General features: G+C 62.3%; 1 protein-coding gene across 5 annotated transcripts in view; it reads left to right on the plus strand.

Annotated features, from left to right (window-relative positions):
* KCNQ2 (potassium voltage-gated channel subfamily Q member 2) overlaps window positions 1–23,759 on the plus strand; it is a 60,011-nt gene that overhangs the window by 34,937 nt on the left and 1,315 nt on the right. Inside the window, exons 9-17 of one of the 5 annotated variants that reach the window (XM_004370177.1) lie at window positions 367–396; window positions 3,853–3,921; window positions 5,908–5,941; window positions 10,767–10,777; window positions 10,866–10,904; window positions 14,848–15,071; window positions 15,406–15,514; window positions 16,329–16,460; window positions 23,475–23,598. In XM_004370177.1, coding sequence (XP_004370234.1) covers window positions 367–396; window positions 3,853–3,921; window positions 5,908–5,941; window positions 10,767–10,777; window positions 10,866–10,904; window positions 14,848–15,071; window positions 15,406–15,514; window positions 16,329–16,460; window positions 23,475–23,598 — 772 coding nt within the window. Of the gene's footprint in view, window positions 1–366; window positions 397–3,852; window positions 3,922–5,907; window positions 5,942–6,838; window positions 6,860–10,766; window positions 10,778–10,865; window positions 10,905–14,847; window positions 15,072–15,405; window positions 15,515–16,328; window positions 16,461–23,474; window positions 23,599–23,759 lie in introns of all 5 variants that reach the window. The other 4 variants (XM_004370176.1, XM_012558848.1, XM_004370179.1 and 1 more) reach the window with 4 other exon arrangements.

Genomic DNA, 23,759 nt, shown 5'->3' on the forward strand with positions numbered 1-23,759 from the left:
GCACTGCCCCGTCCTCCGAGCACTGCCGGGTCCTCCGAGCACTGCCCCGTCCTCCGAGCACTGCCCCGTCCTCCGAGCACTGCCGGGTCCTCCGACCACTGCCCCGTCCTCCGAGCACTGCCCCGTCCTCCGAGCACTGCCCTATCTTCCGGGGACGTGGGAACAGGAGGCCGCAGGTCCGGGGACACCAGAGCTCGCCCACAGCCTGGGGGGCGGGACAGGGAGCGGCCCAGCTAATTCTCTTTGTTCTGTTGTTTCCCCCACTTTCCTCAACTCTTTTTTTTTTTCATTTTCTTTTTCTGATCCCGTTCTTTTTTAAATTTCTTTTCCCTTCGTGTGTGTGCGTGTGTGTGAACACTTGAAAAGCTCGCAAACCCAAACGTACGGGGCCTCCAGGTAGGAACGCATGTCAGCTGTGAACCGACCGTGTGCTGTGGTCCCTCGTTCTGTCTGGGTTTGTCGGGAGCCAGTACCGGCCCAGAGCCCGGCCAGCGGAGCCCCTGCCCGCTGTCCACAGGCGCTGGGAGGTCAGGCCAGAAGGCCGTTTATGACACCCCCCCCCCGGAGCCCACGTTGGAACCCCTCTTCCTCTCCCCTAACCCTCCTTCCCTGAACCGACCCCCGCCCAGGGCTGCCTCTGACTGCTGGTTCCGATGGTTCTGTTTGTCTTCTGCTCCTGCTCTGCTTCCCTTGCCCCCCTGCCTTGTCTTGGAGCTGCGGCCCCCTCCCGCTACTCCCCACGCCTTCGGCCCCACCTAGAAAGGCAGCTGAAGAGGCTGAGGTGGGGTGTCCACCGTCCCAGCTCAGGGGCCCTGCGTCCAGGGGCAAAGGGACTTCCTAGATCAGAGTGAACTCCTCCATTCCTGCCAGCAGGACCCACGGAGGTGCAGGGGGAAGGGAAGGGGTGCGTGTCTGGGTCCCTGTACCGGCTCTCCCTCTGTGCGGTCTCTGCCCCCCCACAGTCCTCACAGCAAGAGGGAGATGTGGAGGCCCTGGGAGCAGAGACAAGTCCGCACCAGGTGGCTCTCATCTGAAGGCGGGAAGGGGGTTATTTCCCCAGATGAGGGGGGGCTGGGATGCTACAGGAAGCTTCACGCTTGCTACAGTGGCCAGGGTCCCCTCTGTGGAGTCTCTCCTTCAGCGAGATGTGCCCTGCAGAGTGGACGCCTTTAGCCCGGGGTGAGCCTCCGCACGGACCCCGTCCCCATCCCCTTCGGGCACGGCAGTAGGCAGCACATAACTCCTGCACCTCCAGAAGGGGCCGTGAGGGCCAGTCTCTGCTCACGGGATGGGTCTCTGGGTGCCCTGTGGCATCACTCCCCCGCCACCCGACACCCTTGGACTGCTGGCTGCAGTGCTCAGAGGCCTCGGCTGAGGCCACGGTGCTGGCGAGGGCAGGACCTTCCTGCTGATGGACTCCTGGGCTCCTGGGGCACTGGCCCATCCAGGAAGCTGGGGCCCTCCTTCAGGCCCTGGCGGTCTCCTCCTCGCCCTGGGGTGAGAGCCCACCTCCGGGACCAGGCCTCCAGGAGTGAGATGCCCCCACGTGTGGGAGGCTGCCCCTTGGGGCCTGGTGGCTGGCGCTGTCCTCTCAAAGCCGGCTGCCCCCGCTCCCCGAGCCAGCGCTGACCTCTCCCCAGGAAGGACCTTACCCTCGGCACCCTCTGACTGCACCCCCTCCTGCCCCCTCCCCCGTCAGCACGCTGTACCTCCTCCTCCACCTGACGCCCCCTGGGGTTGGGGCAGGGCTGCGTGGTCTGTGGTGCGTGGTGGTGGTGTATGCATGGCTGTGCCCCCAGTCTGTCCTCAGTGCTGCTTGTGGGGTTCCAGGCATGTCCTATCCAGCTGAGGCACCAACCCCCATGTCTCTACCCTGGACCCCTGCTCCCTGCCCCACTCATCATCCTGGTGGGCTGGTGGACGGGGTGGGAGCAGGGCCGGAAAGCAGTAAGCACGGTACGCACGGGCTTAATTGTGTTTATTTACTGCTTTCTAGTGTGCAGTTTCACGTGGGTTTTGATGCGGTGAGACCCACGTGAAATCGTGCACTACAGATTAGTAAGTAAACACAGTTAAGCCCGTGCGTAACTTGCTTATGGAGTAATCCGTCCCGGGTGGGGAGGCGGCTCTGGACCGCACCCTGGCTGGTCTGCTGCCCTTGGCCTGAGCTGACTGACCCACTGCCTGGGCCTCCTGCTCAGCGTCCTAACCCATAACCCACCCCATGGGGCGGGCAGACCCTCTGGGGGAGAGCGAGTGTGTGCTTGGGGGCTGTACAGGCCCCCTCCCAGTCAGCGCCTGTCTCCGGGCATCTGCCGGACCTGCAGGGGGACAAAGGGGCCAAGTGCAGCTCCACCTACTCACAGCCTGCCAGGGGGTCCCAGGTGTAGGGCTCACAGGGCTTGGAGTGGGGCGGCCTGGCTGTGGGGAAGGGTTTTGCAGTGGAGGGACTCCATAAGCAGGGGCAGAGCCGCTGAACTCAGGGGTGCTGGGGGACAGCTCCACCCCTTGCGAATGCGAGAGGGGAGAGCAGAGGAGACTCAGAGCAGAGCCAGAGACTCAGCTGGGGCCCCTTGTTGGGGCCTTCAGGGCCAGGTCGAGTCGGTGATCTTTCATTATGAAGGTAGTGGGGAGCCAAGAGTGTTCGAGCAGGGGAGTGACACAAAGAGCCGCAGATCTAGGAGGACGAGGTGGGGAGGGGTCAGAGTGGAGAGGCTGGAGGGGGGATTCCCAGGAGGACCCCGGGCAGAGCAAGGAGGCACTGCTGCCCGACTCAGGGTCAGGAGGGAGACGAGGGTTCGAGTCTGCACATGCCGCATTGAGGGCTCCGGCCCCCCAGGAGGGGACGGCCATGCCACGTGGTCACCTGATCGCAGACAGGGATCCCAGACGGGCTCAGGGCTGGGCGGAGGTCTGTGGGGGAGAGGGAAGCTGGGGAGTGTGGTCACTGAGAGGAGGACGGGGAGAAGCACCCTCCACCCCAGGGTCAGAGGCACCCCCACAGCCACTCACAGCTGGAAGGACAAGATGGAGGCAGGGCTGGGGGCTCTGGGTCCCAGTGGGGGCCTCTGGGAGTGGTTTCCAGAGGGTTTGGGCGGTGGGGGTAGTGGGTGTGAGGCCGAGAAGTCAGGGCCCTGGAGGATCCCTGAAAGCATGTGTGTCCAAGGGGGCAGCTGGTGGTGGAGAGGAGGGGCCTTCCTCCTAGCAGACAGATGAGAAGCTGGGGGCGCAGAGATTTCCAAGTGTCGGGAGGCTCTAGAGGTGCAGGTTCTCCTGGGAGCGTCCCCGACCGACTGCAGAGTGGCTGAATATGGTGCAGGGTGACCCACCTGGGAAGGAGGCTTGGAGCAGAGCCAGGCTGAATTGTGGGGGTTCTGTGGCACGTGGGCCTGACAGGCAGGGGCTCCCCCAGCCTCCGGGGGCACACCCTAAGGACCCGAGTGGGCTTCTGCCCAGCAAAGCCGCTTCCTGTGACCCTGACGCCCCCTCCCAGCTTGGGCAAAGTGGCTCTGTGGAGAGGGGTTGGGGATCCTAAATATGTTGGGGTGCTATCTGACAGCTGGCACGCCCCAAGGGTGTTAGGGAAAAAGGGGAGAAGTGAGAGCTGGAGGCCCTGCCTCACCTGCTCTGGGGTCCCAGCGAGAGGCCTGGGCGCCGTGCCCCTCCCCTCGGCGTCCCCGTTGTCACCGCAGGGGGTGACGGTGGCTCCCCGCGGGGGATGGAGGCCCCGAGCCCCGGGTGGCCCCACCTTCACAAGCCCCTCTCCGTGCCTGCCCCACATCCAGCCACTCCGCAGGGGTGGACGGGGTGGTGGGCGCCTCCCTGGACCCTGACTCCTCTCCTCTCCCCCAGGCTGATCCCACCCCTCAACCAACTGGAGCTGCTGCGGAACCTCAAGAGCAAATCTGGTCTCACCTTCAGGTCAGCATGGTGGCCCCACGCTGGGGGATCGTGCTGCGGGGAGGGGCCCCACACAGGACGGGCTGGGGAGAAGCCTATAGGAGGGGCGCTGGGGGAGGAGCCTCTCCATGCTGAGGACTGGTCCCGGCAGGGTTAGGGGTCAGGCCAGGACAGGGCCCCCAAGCAGGGCATATGCCTATAGAGGGGGAGGGGGCCGGGCCCCACACAAGGTCAGGCCCAGCACAGAGGAACAAGCCCCACGCAGCACCCCGTTGGTTGGGTAGATCGAGCATTGCCTACTCGGGCACCGTCCGCATCGGCCGTGGGTGAGCGGGACTCATGGCCCGAGTGTGACCTGCACAGCTGCTTTTTCCTGCGCTCACTGACCACGGAATGTTCTGGCACCTGGGGTGGGGCAGACGGGGAGCAGGAGAAGACAGTCCCTGTGTGAGCCCGCCCTCTCGCGGGGGTGGGGGTCCAGGCTGAAGTCAGAGCACTCCACGTCCCCCAGGCCTCCTAAGCTGGGTCTGGAGCTTTGGGGGAGTGCTGGGGGTCTTAGCCTTCCCAAGGGGCCCGCTGCCCGGTGGGGGTCTCAACCAACCAGTCAGGGAGCTCCTGGTGTGCTGGGGTGTGCAGGCACAAAAGGCTTGGGGACATACCCAGGGCAGAGGAAGTGTCCCAACCCTCCATCCTCCCTCAGGGTGGTTTCGGGGATGTGCATTGGGGGAGCCCCCTGGTCCTCCCTCTTCCCCAAATCCACAGGTGTGCAGAGGAGAGGGGCTTGTCCCGCCGGAGAAGTAGGGATGAGGGTGCTCACAGCGGCGCCCGATGCGGGTGGCTATCCCAGATGGCTCTGAAGAGCCCCCAGAGGGCAGGGGGTGGGCTGTGAGACCTGGGCTCGCAGAGACATGCTGGACAGGCAGAACATCGTCCCTTTTCTCCACGTCCCTGCTCTAGGCGGGCTGGGGCTGGGGAGGGGTGTCGGGGCTGGGAGTGCCCCCTGTGGCTATGCTTCCCCACACATGTCCCTGGACGGGGCCTCTTTGGGGTGGGTATTATTCCTGAGGGGAGCCAAGGTGGCCCAGGGGTGGGTCCTGAGGACCCTAGCTCCAAGCGGACTTCAGGCCCAGCATTTTGCCTCACTGTGTCTGCTTTGCTCTGCCCCGTCACGGTGCCCGGGTGCGACTCATGCAGTGTTTGGGAGCACAGACAATCCACTGAGTAATGCCGGAATCTGCCTGAACGATGGTCCTGAGGGGCCCAAGGGCCTGGCCTGCCGTATCCTTATGGGTCAGCTGAGTAAAGATCCAAGCCACCAAGCCACTCATTTATAACGGGTGCTACCAGCAGAAATACTCAACCCCAAATAAGACCGAGGCACAGAAGGCTTGCAGGGAAGCGAGGCCTGGGGCCGTTGGCTCAGTGGGGTTTCAGGGGGCACCTACACCCGTTCCTGGATCTGGTATAACTGTCGGCTGATCCCAGCCTCCACTGGAAAATTACGCAGATGAGACTAATTCCATTAAGTTAAAAACGGAAAAAAAAAAAAAAAAACCAAGCAGCTCATTCTGTGTGGAATTAAATTGTCCTATTAGAGCTTTTTCCAGAAAATACTTCCGGGTGGAAACATTATGAATATTGCTGTGATTCTGATTAAAACGAGTGTTCACAACTTTGGAGGGGGGGGGGCGGCATGACCTCAGGGTCAAACCACCCTGGGGCTCCCTCCAGAGCTCCCCCTTCCTCAGAGCCTGCCTCCTCTGACCCCACGGATGTCCCCCAGAAGGGCAAGGGCTCCTGGGGCATGGGGGTGTCTCTGCGCCTGCCTGGCCACACTGAGTCCCTCACGTGGGGGTGTGGAGACAAGGTCAGGCCCGAAGGGGCTGGGCGGGTCAGGTGGGCCCTTGGTGGCTTCTCGGGGAGGCCCCTTCTGCTCGACCACTGGGCTCCCCTTGGGGGGCGTGACCCGGTGGCCCGTGACTAACTCTCTTGCTCCTCTGTTTAAAGGAAGGAGCCTCAGCCGGAGCCTTCACCAAGGTCGGTACCCGTCCTGCTCTCTGTGTGCCCTGCTGTGTTTGCGTGCACGCTCGCGTCTGTGTGTGTGCCCCTGTGTCGTTCAGAGAGGGCTGAGGACAGCCATACGCACTTCCGCCTTTGAGCCTGTAACTTCGTCTGAACCTGACAGGCAGTGACGCTGGGCCTTACACCACCTTTCCTGCACTCACTCCTCTGGGAACAGGCTTGCCCTGTAGTGCTTGGAGGGGGCTGGGGAGCTTCTCGGGGGGCTCCCCCACCCGCCCAAGAGGCCAGCCCGGGGACACTGCCAGCTCCAGGCACTCAGCCTGAGCTCTTGGCTGGTGGAGCTGAGACAGGCCCAGGTGAGATCTCGGAGCAGGCACCCTCCCTCCTGACTGGGTGCCAGAGGGGAGTCCTGGGAGTGTCTATGGGAGACGGCCCCCGTTTAGAGAGGGGGTGGGTTGTTGAAGGTCTCCGGAGCAAGCGTAAGGCAGGCTGAGGTCCCCGTGTCTTCCCGGGGAAGTCTGGACACCCTTTCCCACCTTCAGCCCCTTGATGGATGCTCCAAGCCCACCCTCTTGGGCGCTTGCCCCACTGAGGCAGGCCAGGAGCTGTCAGGTGCTGCTCGTCCCTCTGGGCCCTGCTGGTCCCCGTGTGGATGGCAGGGAAGTGACCGCCAGGGGACTGGCTTTGGCTGTGTCAGGCAGGTGCAGAGACAGGGAAGCCTGGTGAAGCAGCCACGTGGCAAAGCCTCCGCTGGGCCGAGAAGGTGGGAAGAGTCTACTGTTCTAGTATTGACGATAGTCAAGAGCAGTTCACAGATCCCAAGTCTGACCTCCAGGCCACCTTTGCCTGACCTTGCTGAGCTCCTGAGCTTCTCTGAGCTCGGACGTGGCCCAGCGCCCCACCCCACACCGCAGAGCAAGTCCGGGCCCAGACCCTGGTTGGAAATGGACGATGGCCACCTGCCCCCACCCCGCCAGGGACCAGCCCTTCTGAGGCGCTAGGGGAAGGATGTGGAGTGGCAGGACCCCTCCCCACCCCTGGAAGGGGACACACCCCTCCTCCATCTCCCAACCCCACAGGGGGAGCACGGTGGGACTTGACTTAGAAAGACTGGCAGCACTTCAGCCCCGAGCCAGCCAAGAGCACAGCCAAGGACTGGAAGCCCTCAGAGGGTTCCAGAAGCTTGCAGTGGAGTCAGGTAGCATTGGCTCTGCCCCAGTGCGGCCAGCTGCTGATGCTGGACTCTCGCTGTCCTTGGCACTCGAGATGGAGAGTGGCCTGTGAGGCTGTGGTGGTGGAGGGCGTGTGTGTGCTGCCCCACCTGGCGGGTAGAGTGCCCAGGAGACACATTGTCACCATTTCATGGTCACCATCAACCAGCACGGCCTGACATTCTCCGCGGAGTCTGCTAGAGAGGAGGGTGGACAGGCTGCCTCTGGGGCCGGCAGGGCCTCTGGCCTGTTCCTGAGTGGTGGACGGAGGCCCCTCCCGGGCCATCTCAGGCTTTCCCCCGCCCCATCCAGATCTCTTGCCAGGGGAAGGTGGCCCAGTGCCCCCGACTCCTCCACCTGACTCAGCTCCTGTGCTTGTTGCCATGGCTTTATCCCCCTCCCAACAATTTCGTCTCAGCCTCTCTCTCTCTCTCTCTCTCTCCCTCTCCCTCCCCTTCTCCCGCCCTCTCCTCTCCCCAATCCGGAAACTCTTGCCTCCCACTCCTAAGCACTCTTACTCACTGTCCCTGCCCTGCCCGGGGGCCCCTGTCACGCCTGCTCTGTCTGTGGGGATGAGGTGGTGGCCTGAAAGCAGGACTCCAGGTGAGGACACAGGTGGGCCCTCCGGGGTTCTCTGTGGAATGTTCCGTGCCCTGTCCCCCTCCGGGGTTCTCTGTGGAATGTTCCGTGCCCTGTCCCCCTCCGGGTTCTCTGTGGAATGTTCCGTGCCCTGTCCCCCTCCAGGGTTCTCTGTGGAATGTTCCATGCCCTCCCCCTCCCCCTCAGGGGTTCTCTGTGGAATGTTCCGTGCCCTGTCCCCTCGCCACAGTTCTTTATGGAATTTTCCGTGCCCTGTCCCCCTCCAGGGTTCTCTATGGAATGTTCCATGCCCTGTCCCATCCAGGGTTCTGTGGAATGTTCCATGCCCTGTTCCCTCTCCACAGTTCTCTGTGGAATGTTCCGTGCTCTGTCCCCTCTGGGGTTCTCTGTGGAATGTTCCGTGCCCTATCCCCACCCCAGAGTTCTCTGTGGAATGTTCCATGCCCTGTTCCCTCTCCACAGTTCTCTATGGAATGTTCCATGCCCTGCCCCCACCCCAGGGTTCTCTGTGGAATGTTCCATGCCCTGTTCCCTCTCCACAGTTCTCTATGGAATGTTCCATGCCCTGCCCCCACCCCAGGGTTCTCTGTGGAATGTTCCGTGCCCTGTTCCCTCCAGGGTTCTCTGTGGAATGTTCCGTGTCCTGTCCTCCTCTGAGGTTCTCTGTGTAGTGTTCCATGCCCTATCCCCCTCCAGGATTCTCTGTGGAATGTTCCATGCCCTGCCCCCCTCCAGGGTTCTCTGTGGAATGTTCTATGCCCTGCCCCCCTCCAGGATTCTCTGTGGAATGTTCCATGCCCTGCCCCCCTCCAGGGTTCTCTGTGGAATGTTCCATGCCCTGCCCCCCTCCAGGGTTCTCTGTGGAATGTTCTGTGCCCAGCCCCCTCTCCACCGTTCTCTGTGGAATGTTCCGTGCCCTGCCCCCCCAATACCCACACTGATCCTCCATCTCTTCCCGGTGTGTGTCCGTGTGGTGTCCCAGGGGCCAGTGCCTGACCGGGGGTCCTCGGGTGTTGGGGAGGCTCCTTCAGATATGAGGGGACTGGGTGGCACCCAAGATGCAGTGGGAGTGAGGAGGGGTCTCTGAGGATGAAGATCCCCACCCAGGCCCTGGGCACACACAGGGTGCTGGGAATCCACCCAGCGCTTCTTACCGCAGAGGCTGTGCCTGCCCTGGTTCTGAAAGATCTGAGAGGCAGGTGACCCCTTAGGCACCCCGTCTGTGCAGTCAAACCATGGACAGCCTCTGCCTGCCCCTTGGGTCCGGAGCCCACCCTGCACGGGGACACATGGGCATATGGGAGCCACCTGTGTTCCTTGGACCCCAATGTGGCCCTGCAGTTGGCATGGGCTGCCCAGGCCTGAGTGGGCACCGGGCAGTGGAGAGCAGAGCTCTGGGGCCGCACTGACCGGCCACTCCAGGTGGGAGGGTTCTTGTCAACCATCTATCCGACCTGTGCTTTGTTTTGTCCCAGCCCATCCCCACCTGCCTCCTGTGTCTGGAGGGCCCCTTCCCCCGACTCTCCCTTCCCCCCCCCCCCACCTGCGTTTCCGTTCGCCTCTGTCCTGTGTGGTCCTGGGCAATGTCTGGGCACTTGTGCCCCATGTGAGCCCAGCCCCCGGGGGGGAGTTCAAGTGCCTCACGAGGGCCTGCAGGCTGCCGGGCAGTTCTCACGCAGTGACACCTCTCTCCCGCCAGCTTCTAGCTTGTGAGACTGGGCAGCGTCACAGGACCTGAGTGGGGGTCCTCAGCGCCTCAGCAGTGGGGTTGCGTTCGGGGGCGGTTGCTGCCAGGGCACTTCCCCTCCCAGTGTGGTCCGCCTCTAGAACTGTCTGTCTGGTCAGGAGCCACCAGCCACTGTGGCTGCTTAGCTGAGAGCTCGTTAAAATAACATGAAGTTAGAAATCAATCCTCTGTCCCACCAGCCACATTCAGGTGCCCAGTGGCCACGTGTGCCTGTGGTCACCGCATCACACAGCACAAGTCTAGAACATTCCACCATCACTGCAGGGCCAGGGAAGCGCGTCTTGGGCAACTCGATTGTGTTGGGATTTATGAGGCAGCAAAGGTGATCTGGGGTTGGTCCAAACAGAGATTCTCAGTGGACTATGTGTGACAGGTACCCTCCGTGTTTGAACAGAGGGTGGGAGAAATCGCCGCGCTGAGCACTTCCGTCCTGCGAGCCTGTTTCTCCCCTGAGCAGAGGCCGATGTGCTGTCTGGGTTCGTCGGACACAGTTTGAGAATGGTTGTCTCAGTGGGAACAGCCACAAAGTGCAGAGAGGGGCACCAAGGAAAATGAAAACCTTTCATGGTTGTTTATTGCTTTTCTTTTTTGCTTCAGAGTGCTCTAATCCAGAGGGACAGTTCAAGAACCTTTGTGTGGGGTGGGGGGAAGGGCGGCGGTCTTGGGAACGCGTTAAAGGCTGTTGGCACTTTTTCTCCAGAATCTCCCCAGGCAGGTTGGCCTCTGCCTGGCTGAGGGCTTCTTGCAAGCACTACAGGAAGGTCCTCTGAGACTCGAGATGAACCCCCAAAGGAGAGACTGGCTTTGGTAAAGGCCTTTGCAGTCTAGGTGCCCCGGGGCCCAGACTCCTTCTCCTTAGCTTCGCTCTGAACAGCAGCAGATGCTGCCTTCTGGGTAAACTGAGGACCCATTTTGACTGTGGAGCCAGCTGGGTGTGGTGAAGCCTCATGATTGCTTTGTGAACCAAACCGCACATCCCCCCAAATGTGTCCACTGCAGACCAGACCCTGTCAGGGGCCATGCCATCCGTAAGGCGTCCTGCGAACTCTTAGCGTATGTATTATTTGTTTGTTGGCATGATCGGAGCAAAAAATAATACATCTTTGAAAAGACATGAACCCCAGCTCTGGCTTTGGACGGAAAAGGTATTTTTGGAGGAAAAACAGGATTTTCTTTTTCTCTCCAAAAATGGAGGCCTCTTTTCTTTTCCAGGCTGGTGCAAGACTTCCCATAAAGCCGTTCTCACGATGCTTCCCCAGCCCGGGGCTGCAGGCGGGCAGGGCCAGGGCGCCGAGTGGTGCCTCGGTTTCCCCCACGCCGCCCCGTTCCGGCTGCAGGCCGCACACTAACTGCACTCTCCTCGTTTCCACTAGAGGCAGACTGAGCAGAGAGTCCCTGTGTGGATGCTGCCCTGGACACTCTAGGTACCGCAGACCCCGCACGGATGGCTCTGCTGCACGGCTCTCTGCCCCTCCCGCCCACTCTGCTTACTAGAGGTCCTAGATGGGGGGGCTGCACCGCCTCTGCCCCGCCCGCCCCGCCCGGCCCGATTGGCCCCTCAGTGGGGGCGGGGCGGAGAGCTCGGGGTGCCCTGATAAAAAAACGGCATCCTGACCCAGGTGGAGCCAGGTGAAGGGGCCACCGCCCCCATCCTTTCTCCTCTGCGTGAAGCAGGGGCCCACTGGGGTCTGCACACCCACAAGGGTGCAGGTGCCTCCTGGTGTCCCCGATGGCTGCGGGGCTGGCCTGTGAGCCTGCCAGTCTAGCACCTCTACTATTCACCGATGGCTCTAAATTGTCCCAGAGCCTGGCCCCAGGGAGCCTGCATTCTGATATTCAGAGAGTCAGAGGCCACCCCCTTCCACACACAGGGCCCCGTGAGGACTGAACACAGGTGGGGGGAAGCTGCCACACTCCCACCCTCCGCACCGTGGACGCCCACCTCCACCCACCTTGATCGGCCTTCCATGTCTCCTCTGTCCACTGTCTGCTCCTGTTGTGTGGACACGTCTGTCCTGCTTGCTCGGGGTCCCCCCGGTCTCTCCTGCCCTCCCCCTTCTTGCCCGTGGACCCAGAATGTTCAGGAGCTGCCCCTTCCCCGCAGGCTGTCCCCCCACCCCCCCGCCGTGTGCATGTGGTCACTGAGTGCCAGCCCTGACAGCCAGGGGCCGGGCATTGGGGCCAGGCCCCCGCATGCTGGTGCATCGGCATCTGTGCATGTTCTGGAACTGTCTTTACCCAGGGGGCAGCTCAGGGCCACCCACCCCCCACGCCTCCCACGAGGCTCACTCCACTCACTGCCTGTTGGTCTTGGAGGTTGGAGGTTGGTGCTTGTGGGGGGCTGTGGCAGCCCCAGAGGCGGGAGATGGGGCTGGGGTGCTCGGGGTGCAGCCAGCTTGGGCCCTGGCAGACCTGTCCTGCTTGCCCTGAGCTTCTGCATCCCAGTGCTGCCAACCACAGGTGGGCTCTTGGGCAGGGGCTGCGGCCAGGCTGTGTGGAGACCACAGGGTCAAGAGGGAGCCCCACCACGTGCAGCCCTTGTCCCGAACGGCCACTTCCCTCTCCTGGCTCCCTCCGGGCATCCAGTGTGATGTGGGCTGGACCACGATTTCCCGGATGCCAGCCCCTGTGCCACTGAGTGAGCTGGCTGTGCTGATGGCCAGGCCAGCTTCCACCAACACCTCCTCTGTGGCCGCGTCTGTCCTTCCTGCTGGTCCCTGGACATTCTGAGTTCCATCTTGGGGGCACAGGCAGGGGAGGGAGCTTGGCTTGCTCCCCCAGCTTGCCCTCCTGTGCCCATAGACACCATCCACCTTCCTTTTATGGGAGTTCCGGCCTCAGGCGGGCAGGAAGCCCCGTCGGGCCACGTGAGCGCCTGGGGAGCAGGCAGGTCTGGGTGGCCGGGTGGGGGCCAAGTGGGGCTGAGAGCCGTGTGAGCGCTGGGCCAGGGGATGCAGTCCGTGTTAATTGTGGAGGCCCGGGGGGGAGGGCCCGTCTGGGAGCCACTCACCTGCCGCCCCCCATCCCGCCCACCCGCTCTGTTCCCTTCTTTGGGAGGAGTCCCTCACAGGCCAGACAGTGCGGCGCCGTGGCTGAGGCCGGTGGGCTGAGGGTTGAGTTGCTGCTGGAGGGGACCCCTCCTCTCCTGGTCAGGTCCGCTGGACTCTGGCTCCTTGGGCTCTGGAACTGCGTCCTCCACGTGTGCAGCTCCGCCCTATGGCCAGTCCTGTTCTCGCCGACTGTCTGTGCCTGGCCATCGCCCCTGCCCCAGCCTCCCATCCGAAGCAGGACTTGGACCTCATTCCTGGCCTTGGACCGCAGAGTGGGTGCGTGTCCTGGTGCAGGCTGTCAGCACCGGGCTCCACCCAGAAGCCCACAGAGATGCCAGACCTGGACTTGGGGCAATCCGCTCCTCGGTCGTCGTGGCTGCGTCACGGCTGTGACTGACTGTCGTCTCCCTCCATCCTGTGTGGCTTGTGGAGCGAGTGAAGGACGCGAGAGTTGCGGTCGCCTCCAAAAGTGATGCCTGCGTGCGAGGCCGGGAGGAGGCCTCGGTCCTGCCTCCGGGAGGCACCGGCTCTCCCATGGAGAACCGTTCCGGAGGTCAGAGTCCTGCTGAGCCTGGACAGGGGTCCACGTGACCTCACTGCTCACATCGCCCCCAGCCAGCTGATTAAAGGGGTCTGATGTTGCGGGCTGGGAGCGGTTTAGACCTTGGACTTGGCTTCTCGATGCCTCCTCCCTCAGCCAGGGTCCTGGCTTGTGGTCTTGTTGGGGCAGAATTGAGAAAGTCGTCCGGAGCTCCTGGCTCCAGGCACCACGGCCAACACCTTCCCGTCTTGGTCAAGCGTCGGGCGCAGTGGAAACAGCCTAGGGACCCAGGACACCTCATAGGCACCAGGGAAGCCTGCACCATTGCCGCCGCTCTGGCTCCCTGAGTGGCACGCTGGGGTTGTCTGCTGGCCCAGGGGCGTCTTTCTCCCTCTCCCCCTTCTCCCAAGGACCTGAGAGACGGCCCAGGGTGTCAGCAGCACCCGCTTCCCAAGGGTGGGCTGCGGGAGGAGCAGCTGTTTTGCCTTGTTGGGGCTGATGGCACCACGGCCCCAGTGCCTCTTCTCTCGGAGTGGGCCAGTGGGTCTGAGGGACTTGGTGAGCGAAGGGGCCCACCTTTGAGGTGGGAGCCGGGCCTTGGACAGGGACCCAAGGAGTCTTACCCTGAAAGGCCAGCCTCATGGGCCCGCCGGGGCAGTAAGTGAGCCAGGCCGTGCCAGAAGGCTCCGTGGGCTCCTTAGCGCAGCGGCCATGAGTGAGTTGTTGGTTTGCGAACACGTCTCTCTCCTCCCGGGCAGAGGATGGAAAACCGCCCAGTGGAGAGGAAGCGGGTGGCTGCCCAACTCCTGGAGACTGGTGCTTCCCAGACCAAGGGCAGAGGCTGGGCCACGTCTGCCTGCACACCCCGACCTGCGCGCCTGCTTCTGAGGGCTGGACACCCAGGTCCCAGCCCACCCCTCCCCTGGCTGCTGCGGAGGGCATCGGAGCCTGCGGAAGTGAGGCCGACGCCGTGATTACCAGGGGGCTGGGGCCAAGAGCCACTGAGAATACGGGAACGATGTTCTGGGGCAGACGGCTGCTTTTCTGCGTCACACCACGTGGCTGCCTCCACCGTCCGGACAGCGAGACTGGCCATGGCCTTGTCCACAGTCAATGGAGGACGCCGCGTGCGTACCCATTGTCCTCCTGAAGCAGGAAGCTGCAGTTCAAGGAATTAACGTGGTCATCTGCAGTCGTGGATGTGTCCTGGCTGGCAGGGGGCTGCTCAGCCGGGGGGACCCCAAGGTTGGGGCAGGGCTGTGCCCTGATTGGGGCAGGACCTTAGCAGAAAACCTGCAGGCAAGGCTCTTCACTTGTGCCACCTCTTCCACCCAGACAGTGGTGGCTGGAGGGCTCTGCAGGCGTGGGCCAGGGCAGGGTCAGCTGGGGTCCCTGCCGAGGCCGCCACACCTGACCCCAGGGCGAGGGGCGCAAGGGGGAGGTGGGGGAGGTCACGCACCTTGTATGGAAGAAGACCCCCGCAGCCCAGGGTGTGGGGGCTCATCTTACCTGGGGGCGTCCCTTGGAGGAGAGGGGAAGCGGTGAGGCAGGACCATGTGGAGAGGCTTCTGATTTCAGGGTCTCCAGAAGTGATTTAAGAGTTCATGATGCTGCCTCCCCGGCCCTGGCCATGGTCTGCGCTGCCGCCGGGAGGGTGACCCCTCCGCCCCCCACCCCTTCTGTCTGAGCTCGCCCTGCCTGGTCTTCCAGTGACTTCTCTTGCTCTCTCTCTCTGTGTCCATCTGTCTGTCTGCTGTCGTTGGTCTCCTGGAGCAGCCAGAAGGTCAGTCTGAAGGACCGTGTCTTCTCCAGTCCCCGAGGCGTGGCCACCAAGGGGAAGGGGTCCCCTCAGGCCCAGACGGTGCGGCGGTCCCCCAGCGCTGACCAGAGCCTCGAGGACAGCCCTGGCAAGGTGCCCAAGAGCTGGAGCTTCGGTGACCGCAGCCGGGCACGGCAGGCATTCCGCATCAAGGGTGCAGCATCGCGGCAAAACTCGGAAGGTGGGTCGGCCCCTGTGCAGAACGCCCTCTGCTGGTGAGGGCGGCCCCACCGTGGCCTCGAGTGGGCAGCTGGCCCTCTGGACTCCTGCCCTGCGGCCATCACAGCCTGTACCGTCAGCTCTTGGGGTGGGGTGTCCCTTAAGCCCCAGCACGAGCTGTGGGCCACCGTCTGCTGCAGTCAGTCCTGGCAGAGAGGAGCAGCTGCAGAAGGCAGGATGGGGAAGGAAGAGGGGAGGGTCTCTGAATGCCACTGCCTCCAGGCCCCTCCCCGCCCTGCAGCCCCTCTGACCCCGGGTAACCCCTCCCCTAACACACCGCTTGTCCTTCCACCCAGAAGCAAGTCTCCCCGGGGAGGACCCCGTGGAGGACAACAAGAGCTGCAATTGCGAATTTGTCACGGAGGACCTGACCCCTGGGCTCAAAGTCAGCATCAGAGCCGTGTGGTGAGTGTGCTTGCCGCCAAGCCTGGGGGGCCGAGGGGGCTGCAGGGGCCATGGCGGCTGGGGGAGGGGGCCGCAAGGGGGCTGCAAGGGGTCACGGGGGCTGGGAGGCTGCAAGGGGGCCGTGGGGGCTGGGGGGCACTGAGAGGGGGCTGGGGAGGGCCATGAAGTGCCCTGGGGGGACCAAGAGGGGACCCAGGGGAGCCGTGAGGGGGCCTAGGGAGGGACCACATGGGGGCCTGTGGTCATGAGGGGGCCTGGGGGAGCCACAAGGTGGTCTAGGGGAGCCACGAGAGTGTCCAGAGGGGCTGTGAGGGGACCTGGGGAGGGCTGTGAGGGGACCTGGGAGGGGCTGTGAGGGGCCCCCTCAGCCTGCCTGCCACGGGGTCTCAGAGCACAGAGTCAGAGCCTCTAAGAGCAAAAGGAGACAGATCCCAGTGAGCCCAGCCACCCCGCCTGGACACCTTGGTGTCTGCTGGGACCTGCGGGTGTTGGTTAGGGGCTGCATGCTCCAGGGGAGGCCTTGACAACACCCCCCACGGCCCCTATGAGGGAGGGCATCAGGGTGCCGTGTGGCCCCATGAGCTGGGGTTGGGGGCTTAGCTGGGTCCTGGGCCAACAAGGGTCCCCCAGCTTGACTGCAGGTGTCGGGTGAGGCTGCTGACCTTCCCGGCCTGTGCCTGTGGCCACAGGGAGACCTGTAGGGAAGACCGAGGTCAAGGAACCAGGCCTTGGACAGGGTGGGCAGGCCAGCCTGCAGGACGTGGCTTGCGTGACCCCTGCAGGCTCAGCCCGCCCCCACCCCGCCCTCCCTTAGTGTCATGAGATTCCTGGTGTCCAAGCGGAAGTTCAAGGAGAGCTTGCGGCCCTATGATGTGATGGATGTCATCGAGCAGTACTCGGCCGGCCACCTGGACATGCTGTCCCGCATCAAAAACCTGCAATCCAGGCAAGAGCCCCCGCCTGGCCCTGCAGTTGCAACCTGGGTCATTCTAGCCGAAACCAGGCGAGACCAAGGGTTCTCTTGGGTCAGCAGCCGCCAGGGGTGCAGGGAGGGCACAGGGCTGGGCTGGCTGGGGCACGGCAGGAGCCCTGCTCTGCTGCCCACAGTTCTCCGCCCCTCGCCTGCTCTCTCAGTGTCCCCCACCGGCCACGTGTCAGCTTTCTGCTCTGTCTCATGTAGATGGATTTGGTGTTAATGTCTCTGCCTTCTCTGCTCTCCATATTATGTGTGTGTGCACATATATGTGTGTGTGTGCACTTGAATTTGCATGTGTGCACGTGAATGTGTATGCACATCTGTGTGTGTGCACGTGTGTGTGTGTGAGTGTACAGTGTGCATGTTTGCATGCTCGCACATGCTGTGTGTGTGCAGCTCTGTATGCATGCGTGTTTATGTGTAGACGCAAGTGTGTGTATCTGCATGTGTGTGAGCAGATTGTGTGAGAGTTGGCCTGGGCGCCGGCTTGTGTGAGTGTGTGGTTGCATGTATGTAGTGTGTGCATGCCAATGTGTGCACGCATGTGTATGTGTGAACTGGCAGCTACATGTGTGTTCATGGGTGCATGCATGTACGTGCGTGCACACAAATGTGAGCGTGAATGTGTGCGTGTGTATACACAGCTCTGTGTGTGCCCGTGTGTATATGTGTATACATGCGTATGTGTGCTTGTGTACACGTGTGCATACATACATGTGAGAGTGCACTTATGTGCGTTTGTTGACTTGTGTGCATTCACACGTGTGTAGGCATGTGCGAGAGTGTGCACTGATGTTCACTGTGAATGTGTATGTGCGCAAGTGTGTGTGTCCCTGTATGTGTTCATGTGTGTGTGCACATCAGTGAGAATGTGTGCCCGCACATATGTGTGCACACATTTATGTATCTGTGTGTATATTGTGCCTTATACATCTTGCCCATGTGCTCTGTGTGTGTGTGTGTGTGTGTGTGTGTGTGTGTGGTGACTGGGGCAGCTCTTCTGAGAGATGAAGCCTCAGGATTTCTGTGGTCCCTCAGGCAGCAGTCACACTGCATGGCCCCTCTTCTTCCAGAGTAGAGAGGTGTCCATCCTTCCCAGTTTACTGAGCAGGAAGCTGGGGTGGGAAGCATTCTGAGGCGTGGCTGTCACCAGGCACCCTGTAGCTGCTCTGTGTACAGCCCCACGTGTGAGAGCGGCTCGCACATTTCAGCAGTCAGGTTACATACACAGTTGTACACACAAGTGAGGGCCCATGCACTTTCGTGAACACGTGGCATTTCTCAGGACACACACAAGCACAAACGTACAGGTGTGGAGGTACATATGCACACCTGTATGCACATTTGCACATAGGTGTCCAAATGGACCTTGGTTGTGCACCCACACGTGTCCGTACACTGGCACATACATGATCATGTTCTTATCCTCATGCCCACGTACGGTATGCACAAAACACACACTCGTGCACACTCGTGCACAGGTGTGCACGCTCAACCACATACAAATGTACACACACACATGACTGCAGATGTGTGTGTTTATGGAATCTGTGAGGAGCAGTGCTTAACGCGCTCGGCTGTTAACCAAAAGGTCGGTGGTTTGAACCCACCAGCCGCTCCGCCGGAGAAAGATGTGGCAGTCTGCTTTCATAAAGATTTACAGCCTTGGAAACCCCATGAGGCAGTTCTATTCTGTCCTACAGGGTCGCTGTGAGTCGGAATCGACTCGACGGCAGTGGGCAGTGAGGAGATCAAACAGCTGTTGTCGTGGGTCATACACTTCTACCAGCCTTCCCACCACTGGGCCCCCTCAACAGCGGCTGCAGTAGGTTCCCAGCCCTGGAAGCCCAGGCCCTGGTTACAGGGCGAGAGTCTGGACAGAGGGGCCTCTGGAAGGAGTGAAGGCCTTATTCTGGGGAGTTGGTGTGCACCCTCAGAGCACCTACCCTCTTCTGCTCCTCTGATGCTGGGGAGGAGCCACTCTAGACCTCAAGCGATTCCCATTGGGCAGGGAGCCCAAGAAGTGCCCCTTCCTCTGCTCCAGGTGCAGACTGGGGTGGTTCCTTGCTCAGTGTCCTCCACAAGCATTGGCTAGACTTGAGTGCTGTTCTGTGCGTATGAACACACATGTGGTACCACCCTTGTGTGTGCATGTGTGAGGGCGTGTGTGTGTGCATGTGTGAGGGAGTGTGTGTGTGTGAGGGAATGTGAGTGTGTGAGGGAGTATGTGTGTACTTGTGTGAGGGAGTGTGTGTGTGTGTGAGCATATGTGACAGTGTATGTGTGCACACTTGTGAGGGAGTGTGTGTGTGAGGGAGTTTGTGAGGGAGTGTGGTGGGTGTGTGAGGGAGTATGTGTGCACATGTGTGAAGGAGTGTGTGAGATAGTGTGAGTGTGTGAGAGTATGGGTGTGTGAGGGACTGTGTGTATGAGTGTGTGAGCATGTGTGATGGAGTGCATGTGTGCATGTGAGGAAGTGTGTGTATACATGTGTGTGAGTATGGATGTGCGAGGGAGTGTGTGAGGGAGTGTGGGTGTGCGAGGGAGTGAGTGTGAGCATGTGTGCATGGGTGCATGTGAGGAAGTGTGTGTATGTGTGTGTGAGTATGAGTGTGTGAGGGGGTGTGAGTGTGAGGGAGTGTGGGTGAGGGAGTGAGTGTGAGGGAGTGTGGGTGTGTGAGGGAGTGTGTGTGAGGGAGTATGAGTGTGTGAGCACGTGTGATGGAGTGCATGGGTGCATGTGAGGAAGTGTGTGTGTATACGTGTGTGTGTTGGTGTGTGAGAGAGAGAGAAACTATTCTGGTGTCTCCTCTGTGGTACGTGTTTCCACATCTTTCTCACTGCAGCTTTTCATCCCCCAGGCTCTTCTGTCCTAAGTTCTCCTTTCTCCTTCACTCTGTCTGGAAAGACAGACTAAACAAACCACCTAGGAGCGGGATGTGTCTGTTCTCTGCTGACAACGACTTACATGTTGTCTGGGGTCCACACCTCTGGTATTTGCTGCCCAGCTGCAAATTTCCAGCTCTGCATGCTGGCAGCTCGGCAGAGACCTGGGAGGCTCAGCAGCAAGGGCGTACGGCTGCCGGCCCCCCGGCTCCCCGAGCCGAGCACTTTGCTTGAACACCGGAAAGATTTGGCAAATCCGAGGTCGAGCAAGTGTGGCGCCAACTGCTTTCTGTTTCGAGCAGAATATACTTGTAAGAAATATCACCCGTGGTTTTCAGCTGAGTTGTCCCTTCTCTTTCTGCCAGTTTCTGGTCACCTCTCCTTCACGTTGCTTCACGATGCATTTTGCTGGTGTCTTTTTTCTTGTTCACTCTGCCAGGATAGATATGATTGTGGGTCCCCCACCCCCTTCAACTCCCCGGCACAAGAAGTACCCCACCAAAGGACCCACAGGCCCTCCGAGAGAGTCACCCCAGTACTCTCCTAGGTTAGGACCCAGCACCCTGGACTGTCTCTGTGGATCAGCCCCTTCCACTCCAGGCCACATGACGCGGCACCTCGCTCACCCGCCCCTGGGATGGCAGCACTTGGGAATTTCTCCTCCCCACAAGGCACTGTTAGGGGAAGGGCCACCTCCGCAGTCAGCGGGGCTGTCAGGGTGCCGGAGAGCTGAGCTGTCTAGCAGCTGCTCTTGGGAGGGTCCTCCAGGGAGCCAGGCTCCTCTCCATGAACTTCTGGGTGACATCCACCTGGGGCTGGTGGCTTACCCATGGAGGTGAGGACAGCCTCTCCAGGGTCAGACATGCAAGAGGGTGACCTTCCCAGCCCAGCCCCCACAGACTCACCTCTGCAGCTGCCCCCGCTAAGGTCCGCACACGTGGCCCCTGTGCTTCTCTCCTCCCGTGTGTGACGTGGATGCAGCCACCGTGATAGGTGACCGCGGCATCTGTGGAGGGCATGGCCCCAAGCAGCACAGAGCTGCACTCCATGAGCTTGGGGGTTCATAGCTGTCATCTTACTACTGTCGATAAACAAGGAGCTGGGACCCCCAGCTGATGACAGGGGGGTCGGGCACAGCTAGGGGGTGAGTCAGCAAGGGCAAGCTCCTAGTCGGGATTTGGATCTTTACAAGCCTTACGGTTTCCCTGGGACTGCTCAGTGATGGCTACGACCTCCGCCTCCTCTAGCAAGTCACCCACTAAGGGAGAGCGAGCCCAGGGCAGGGCCGAGGGAGAGAGAGCTCTGGGCAGGGCCGAGGGAGAGAGAGAGCCCAGGGCAGGGCCGAGGGAGAGAGAGAGCCCGGGGCAGGGCCGAAGGAGAGAGAGCCCGGGGCAGGGCCGAGGGAGAGAGAGAACCCGGGGCAGGGCCAAGGGAGAGAGAGCCCGGGGCAGGGCCGAAGGAGAGAGAGCCCGGGGCAGGGCCGAGGGAGAGAGAGAACCCGGGGCAGGGCCAAGGGAGAGAGAGCCCGGGGCAGGGCCGAAGGAGAGAGAGCCCGGGGCAGGGCCGAGGGAGAGAGAGAACCCGGGGCAGGGCCAAGGGAGAGAGAGCCCGGGGCAGGGCCGAAGGAGAGAGAGCCCGGGGCAGGGCCGAGGGAGAGAGAGAGCCCGGAGCAGGGCCGAGGGAGAGAGAGAGCCTGGGGCAGGGCCGAGGGAGAGAGAGCCCGGGGCAGGGCCGAGGGAGAGAGAGCCCGGGGCAGGGCCGAGGGAGAGAGAGCCCGGGGCAGGGCAGAGGGAGAGAGAGAGCCCGGGGCAGGGCTGAGGTGGAGAGAGAGAGCCCAGGGCAGGGCTGAGGGGGAGAGAGAGTCCAGGGCAGGGCTGAGGGGGAGAGAGAGAGCCCAGGGCAGGGCTGAGGGGGAGAGAGCATGGGGCAAGGACAGTGTCTGAAGGGGGGACTAATGGTCCTCTTCTGTGCCCAGGTTGAGGTGGGCTGGGTGAGGGGCAGCATGGTCCCATGACCTTTGGCCTCTCCCCAGGAGGGGGCAGCCTGGGAGCAGGCAGGATCGGTTCCTGCTTCCCTCCCAGGCAGCCTTCTCTCCCGGGAAGCCTTGAGCAGTGTTTTCTGTCCCCTGTCTGAGCCCCAAGGGATGCTGTGCCCCAGAGGCAGACCCTCCTACCCCGGGGGCGGTCAACTGTGAGCTGTGGAAACCCAGCCGTTCGGCCCCCTCCCTTCTCACAGATCCCCCAGCTGCTGCATCTGGGAACACACACATTCACTGAGCGAAGGGGCCGGAGGACAGTGGGGCTCCCCCAGCCCAAGGGGTTCAAGCATGTGAGGTTAAGCCTGGCTCCCTACCTGGGGCCTGGGGAGGAGACGGTACAGGCTCCTTGGAGGCCCTCCCGGCCCCCAGCCCCTGGCTGGCCCTGGCCCTGGTCCCTGTCTGCGAGCAGGCGGGCCGCGTCACGTGGCATGGACGGAGGCGGTGAACACCGTGCCTGGATCGTGCAGACCCTCAGAAAGGCCAGAGTCCCCCCAAACCCATTTCCGTGGTCTGCTTGGAGCCAGGGTCCCCAACCCTGCATGCATGAGTCCACGCATGAGCCCAGGAGCATGCGGGCTGCGTCATGGCTGCTGAAACCGGCCCGCTTCTGCTCCTGCAACACGGAGAAGCGTCTGAGTCCCCCCCGCCCACCCCACCGGGGCAGACAGGAGGGAGGCTGGGGCTCCTGGGGCTGGGGCCTTGCTGCCCCTCCCCCATCAGGGACACCAGGGGCTGCCCAAGCAGGGGAGATGGCGTCCCAAACCCCGTCCAAAAGGGGAGGGGGCGAGCAGTGTCCTTGAGCCAGGGAAGTGGGATCAGCCAGGTGGGCACGGTGTCCTGTGGTCTTGGCCTGGCCCTGCCCCTCTGCGTCCCTTCCCAAGAAAAGATGAGCAGGCGAGGCCCGCCCAGGTGCAGGCCCTTTCCCGCCATCTGTCTGTTGGCCTAGGGCAGCTCAGGGCTGTGTGCCTGGCGGTGCCCCAAGTCTACCCCAGCCACAGCCTGGCCAGAGCCCCACTGGCCTCACGACAGGTTCTGGGTGGCTCCTCCTGTGTCGGAGCCCTGCAGCCCCTCTCAGGGTCCACAGGGGAGCCCTGTGATGTGACACCTCCCAGCCAGTGTGACCTACCTGGGGTCCTGATACCTTGCTGGTCAAATAAGCCCTGTCCCCAGGGAGAAGAAGCCACCTTCCCTTCCTGGCAGCCGTGACCCAGTGGTATCATTTGCAACCAGCTCAGCTGCATTCTGACAGGATACCCAAGCACACCTGTGCATACGTGCACACTCGCACACAGGGCACACTCGTGCACGTGCACACAAGGCACAATACACATGCACTCATGCATGCACACGGATGCACTGATGGTGCACACAGGCGTGCACACGTGAGCATGCAGGCAGACTGGTGGGCAGCGGCTCTGTCTCCACCTCTGTGCGTGTGGCGGTCCCTCGCTGCGCTGTGCCGCCCTCCCTGTCCTGCATGGAGCTGAGCTCTCACGCCTTTTGCCACCTTTGTTTCCGCTTCAGACGTTAACTCTGCCCCCCCAGACTCCGGCCTGAAGGACTCCTCTCTGTGGCACATTATGTAGGAGTAAAGCTGCGGGTGTGGGGGGCTGGGGGCTGGGCCAGGAGCGCCTTCCAGAGCAGGGGAGGGTCTTGGTGTGTCCCAGCCCCTCCACCCTCCGGGCCTTGGTTTGCCTGGCTGGGTGCGGGCTCGGTGACGGCCGACGGCAGGAGGAGCCGGTGTGGATGAGGACTCAGGCTCGTCCAGGTTTGCCGAGGGTCTGGGAGCCCCGGCTTGAGAGGGGCGGTGGGAGGGGGAGAGCTGGTGGGAGGGGGAGGGGCGACTGGCCCAGTAGACCCCTTCACTTTACTCCTCGCTAATGTGCCCAAGTGCTCTGGGATGGAGCGAGGGGTTGAGCCCCGAGGGGGTGGGAACTGGGTGCTGAGAACGAGACACGGTGTCCGGTGCCCTGAGCTCTAGGAAGCCCGGGCCTGGGGGCTGTGGCTTGGCCCGGCCTCTCCGGCACCAACTTATGCTGGGGGGGTTCTCTTCCCGGCAGAGTGGACCAGATCGTGGGCCGGGGCCCAGCCATCACTGACAAGGACCGCACCAAGGGTCCAGCCGAGGCAGAGCTGCCCGAGGACCCCAGCATGATGGGGCGACTGGGCAAAGTGGAGAAGCAGGTGGGCACTGGGGGCTCTGGGGGCTCATGGGAGGCTGCTGCAGGGGCTCACGGGAGGCTGCTGCAGGGGCTCACGGGGAGTGCTGTGGGGGCTCACGGGGGTTGCTGCGGGGGCTCACGGGGGCGCTGCGGGGGCTCACGGGTTGCGGGGGCTCACGGGGG

The sequence above is a fragment of the Trichechus manatus genome, unplaced genomic scaffold (genome assembly GCF_000243295.1).
Source record: "Trichechus manatus latirostris isolate Lorelei unplaced genomic scaffold, TriManLat1.0 scaffold00008, whole genome shotgun sequence".
Lineage (NCBI taxonomy): Eukaryota > Metazoa > Chordata > Mammalia > Sirenia > Trichechidae > Trichechus > Trichechus manatus.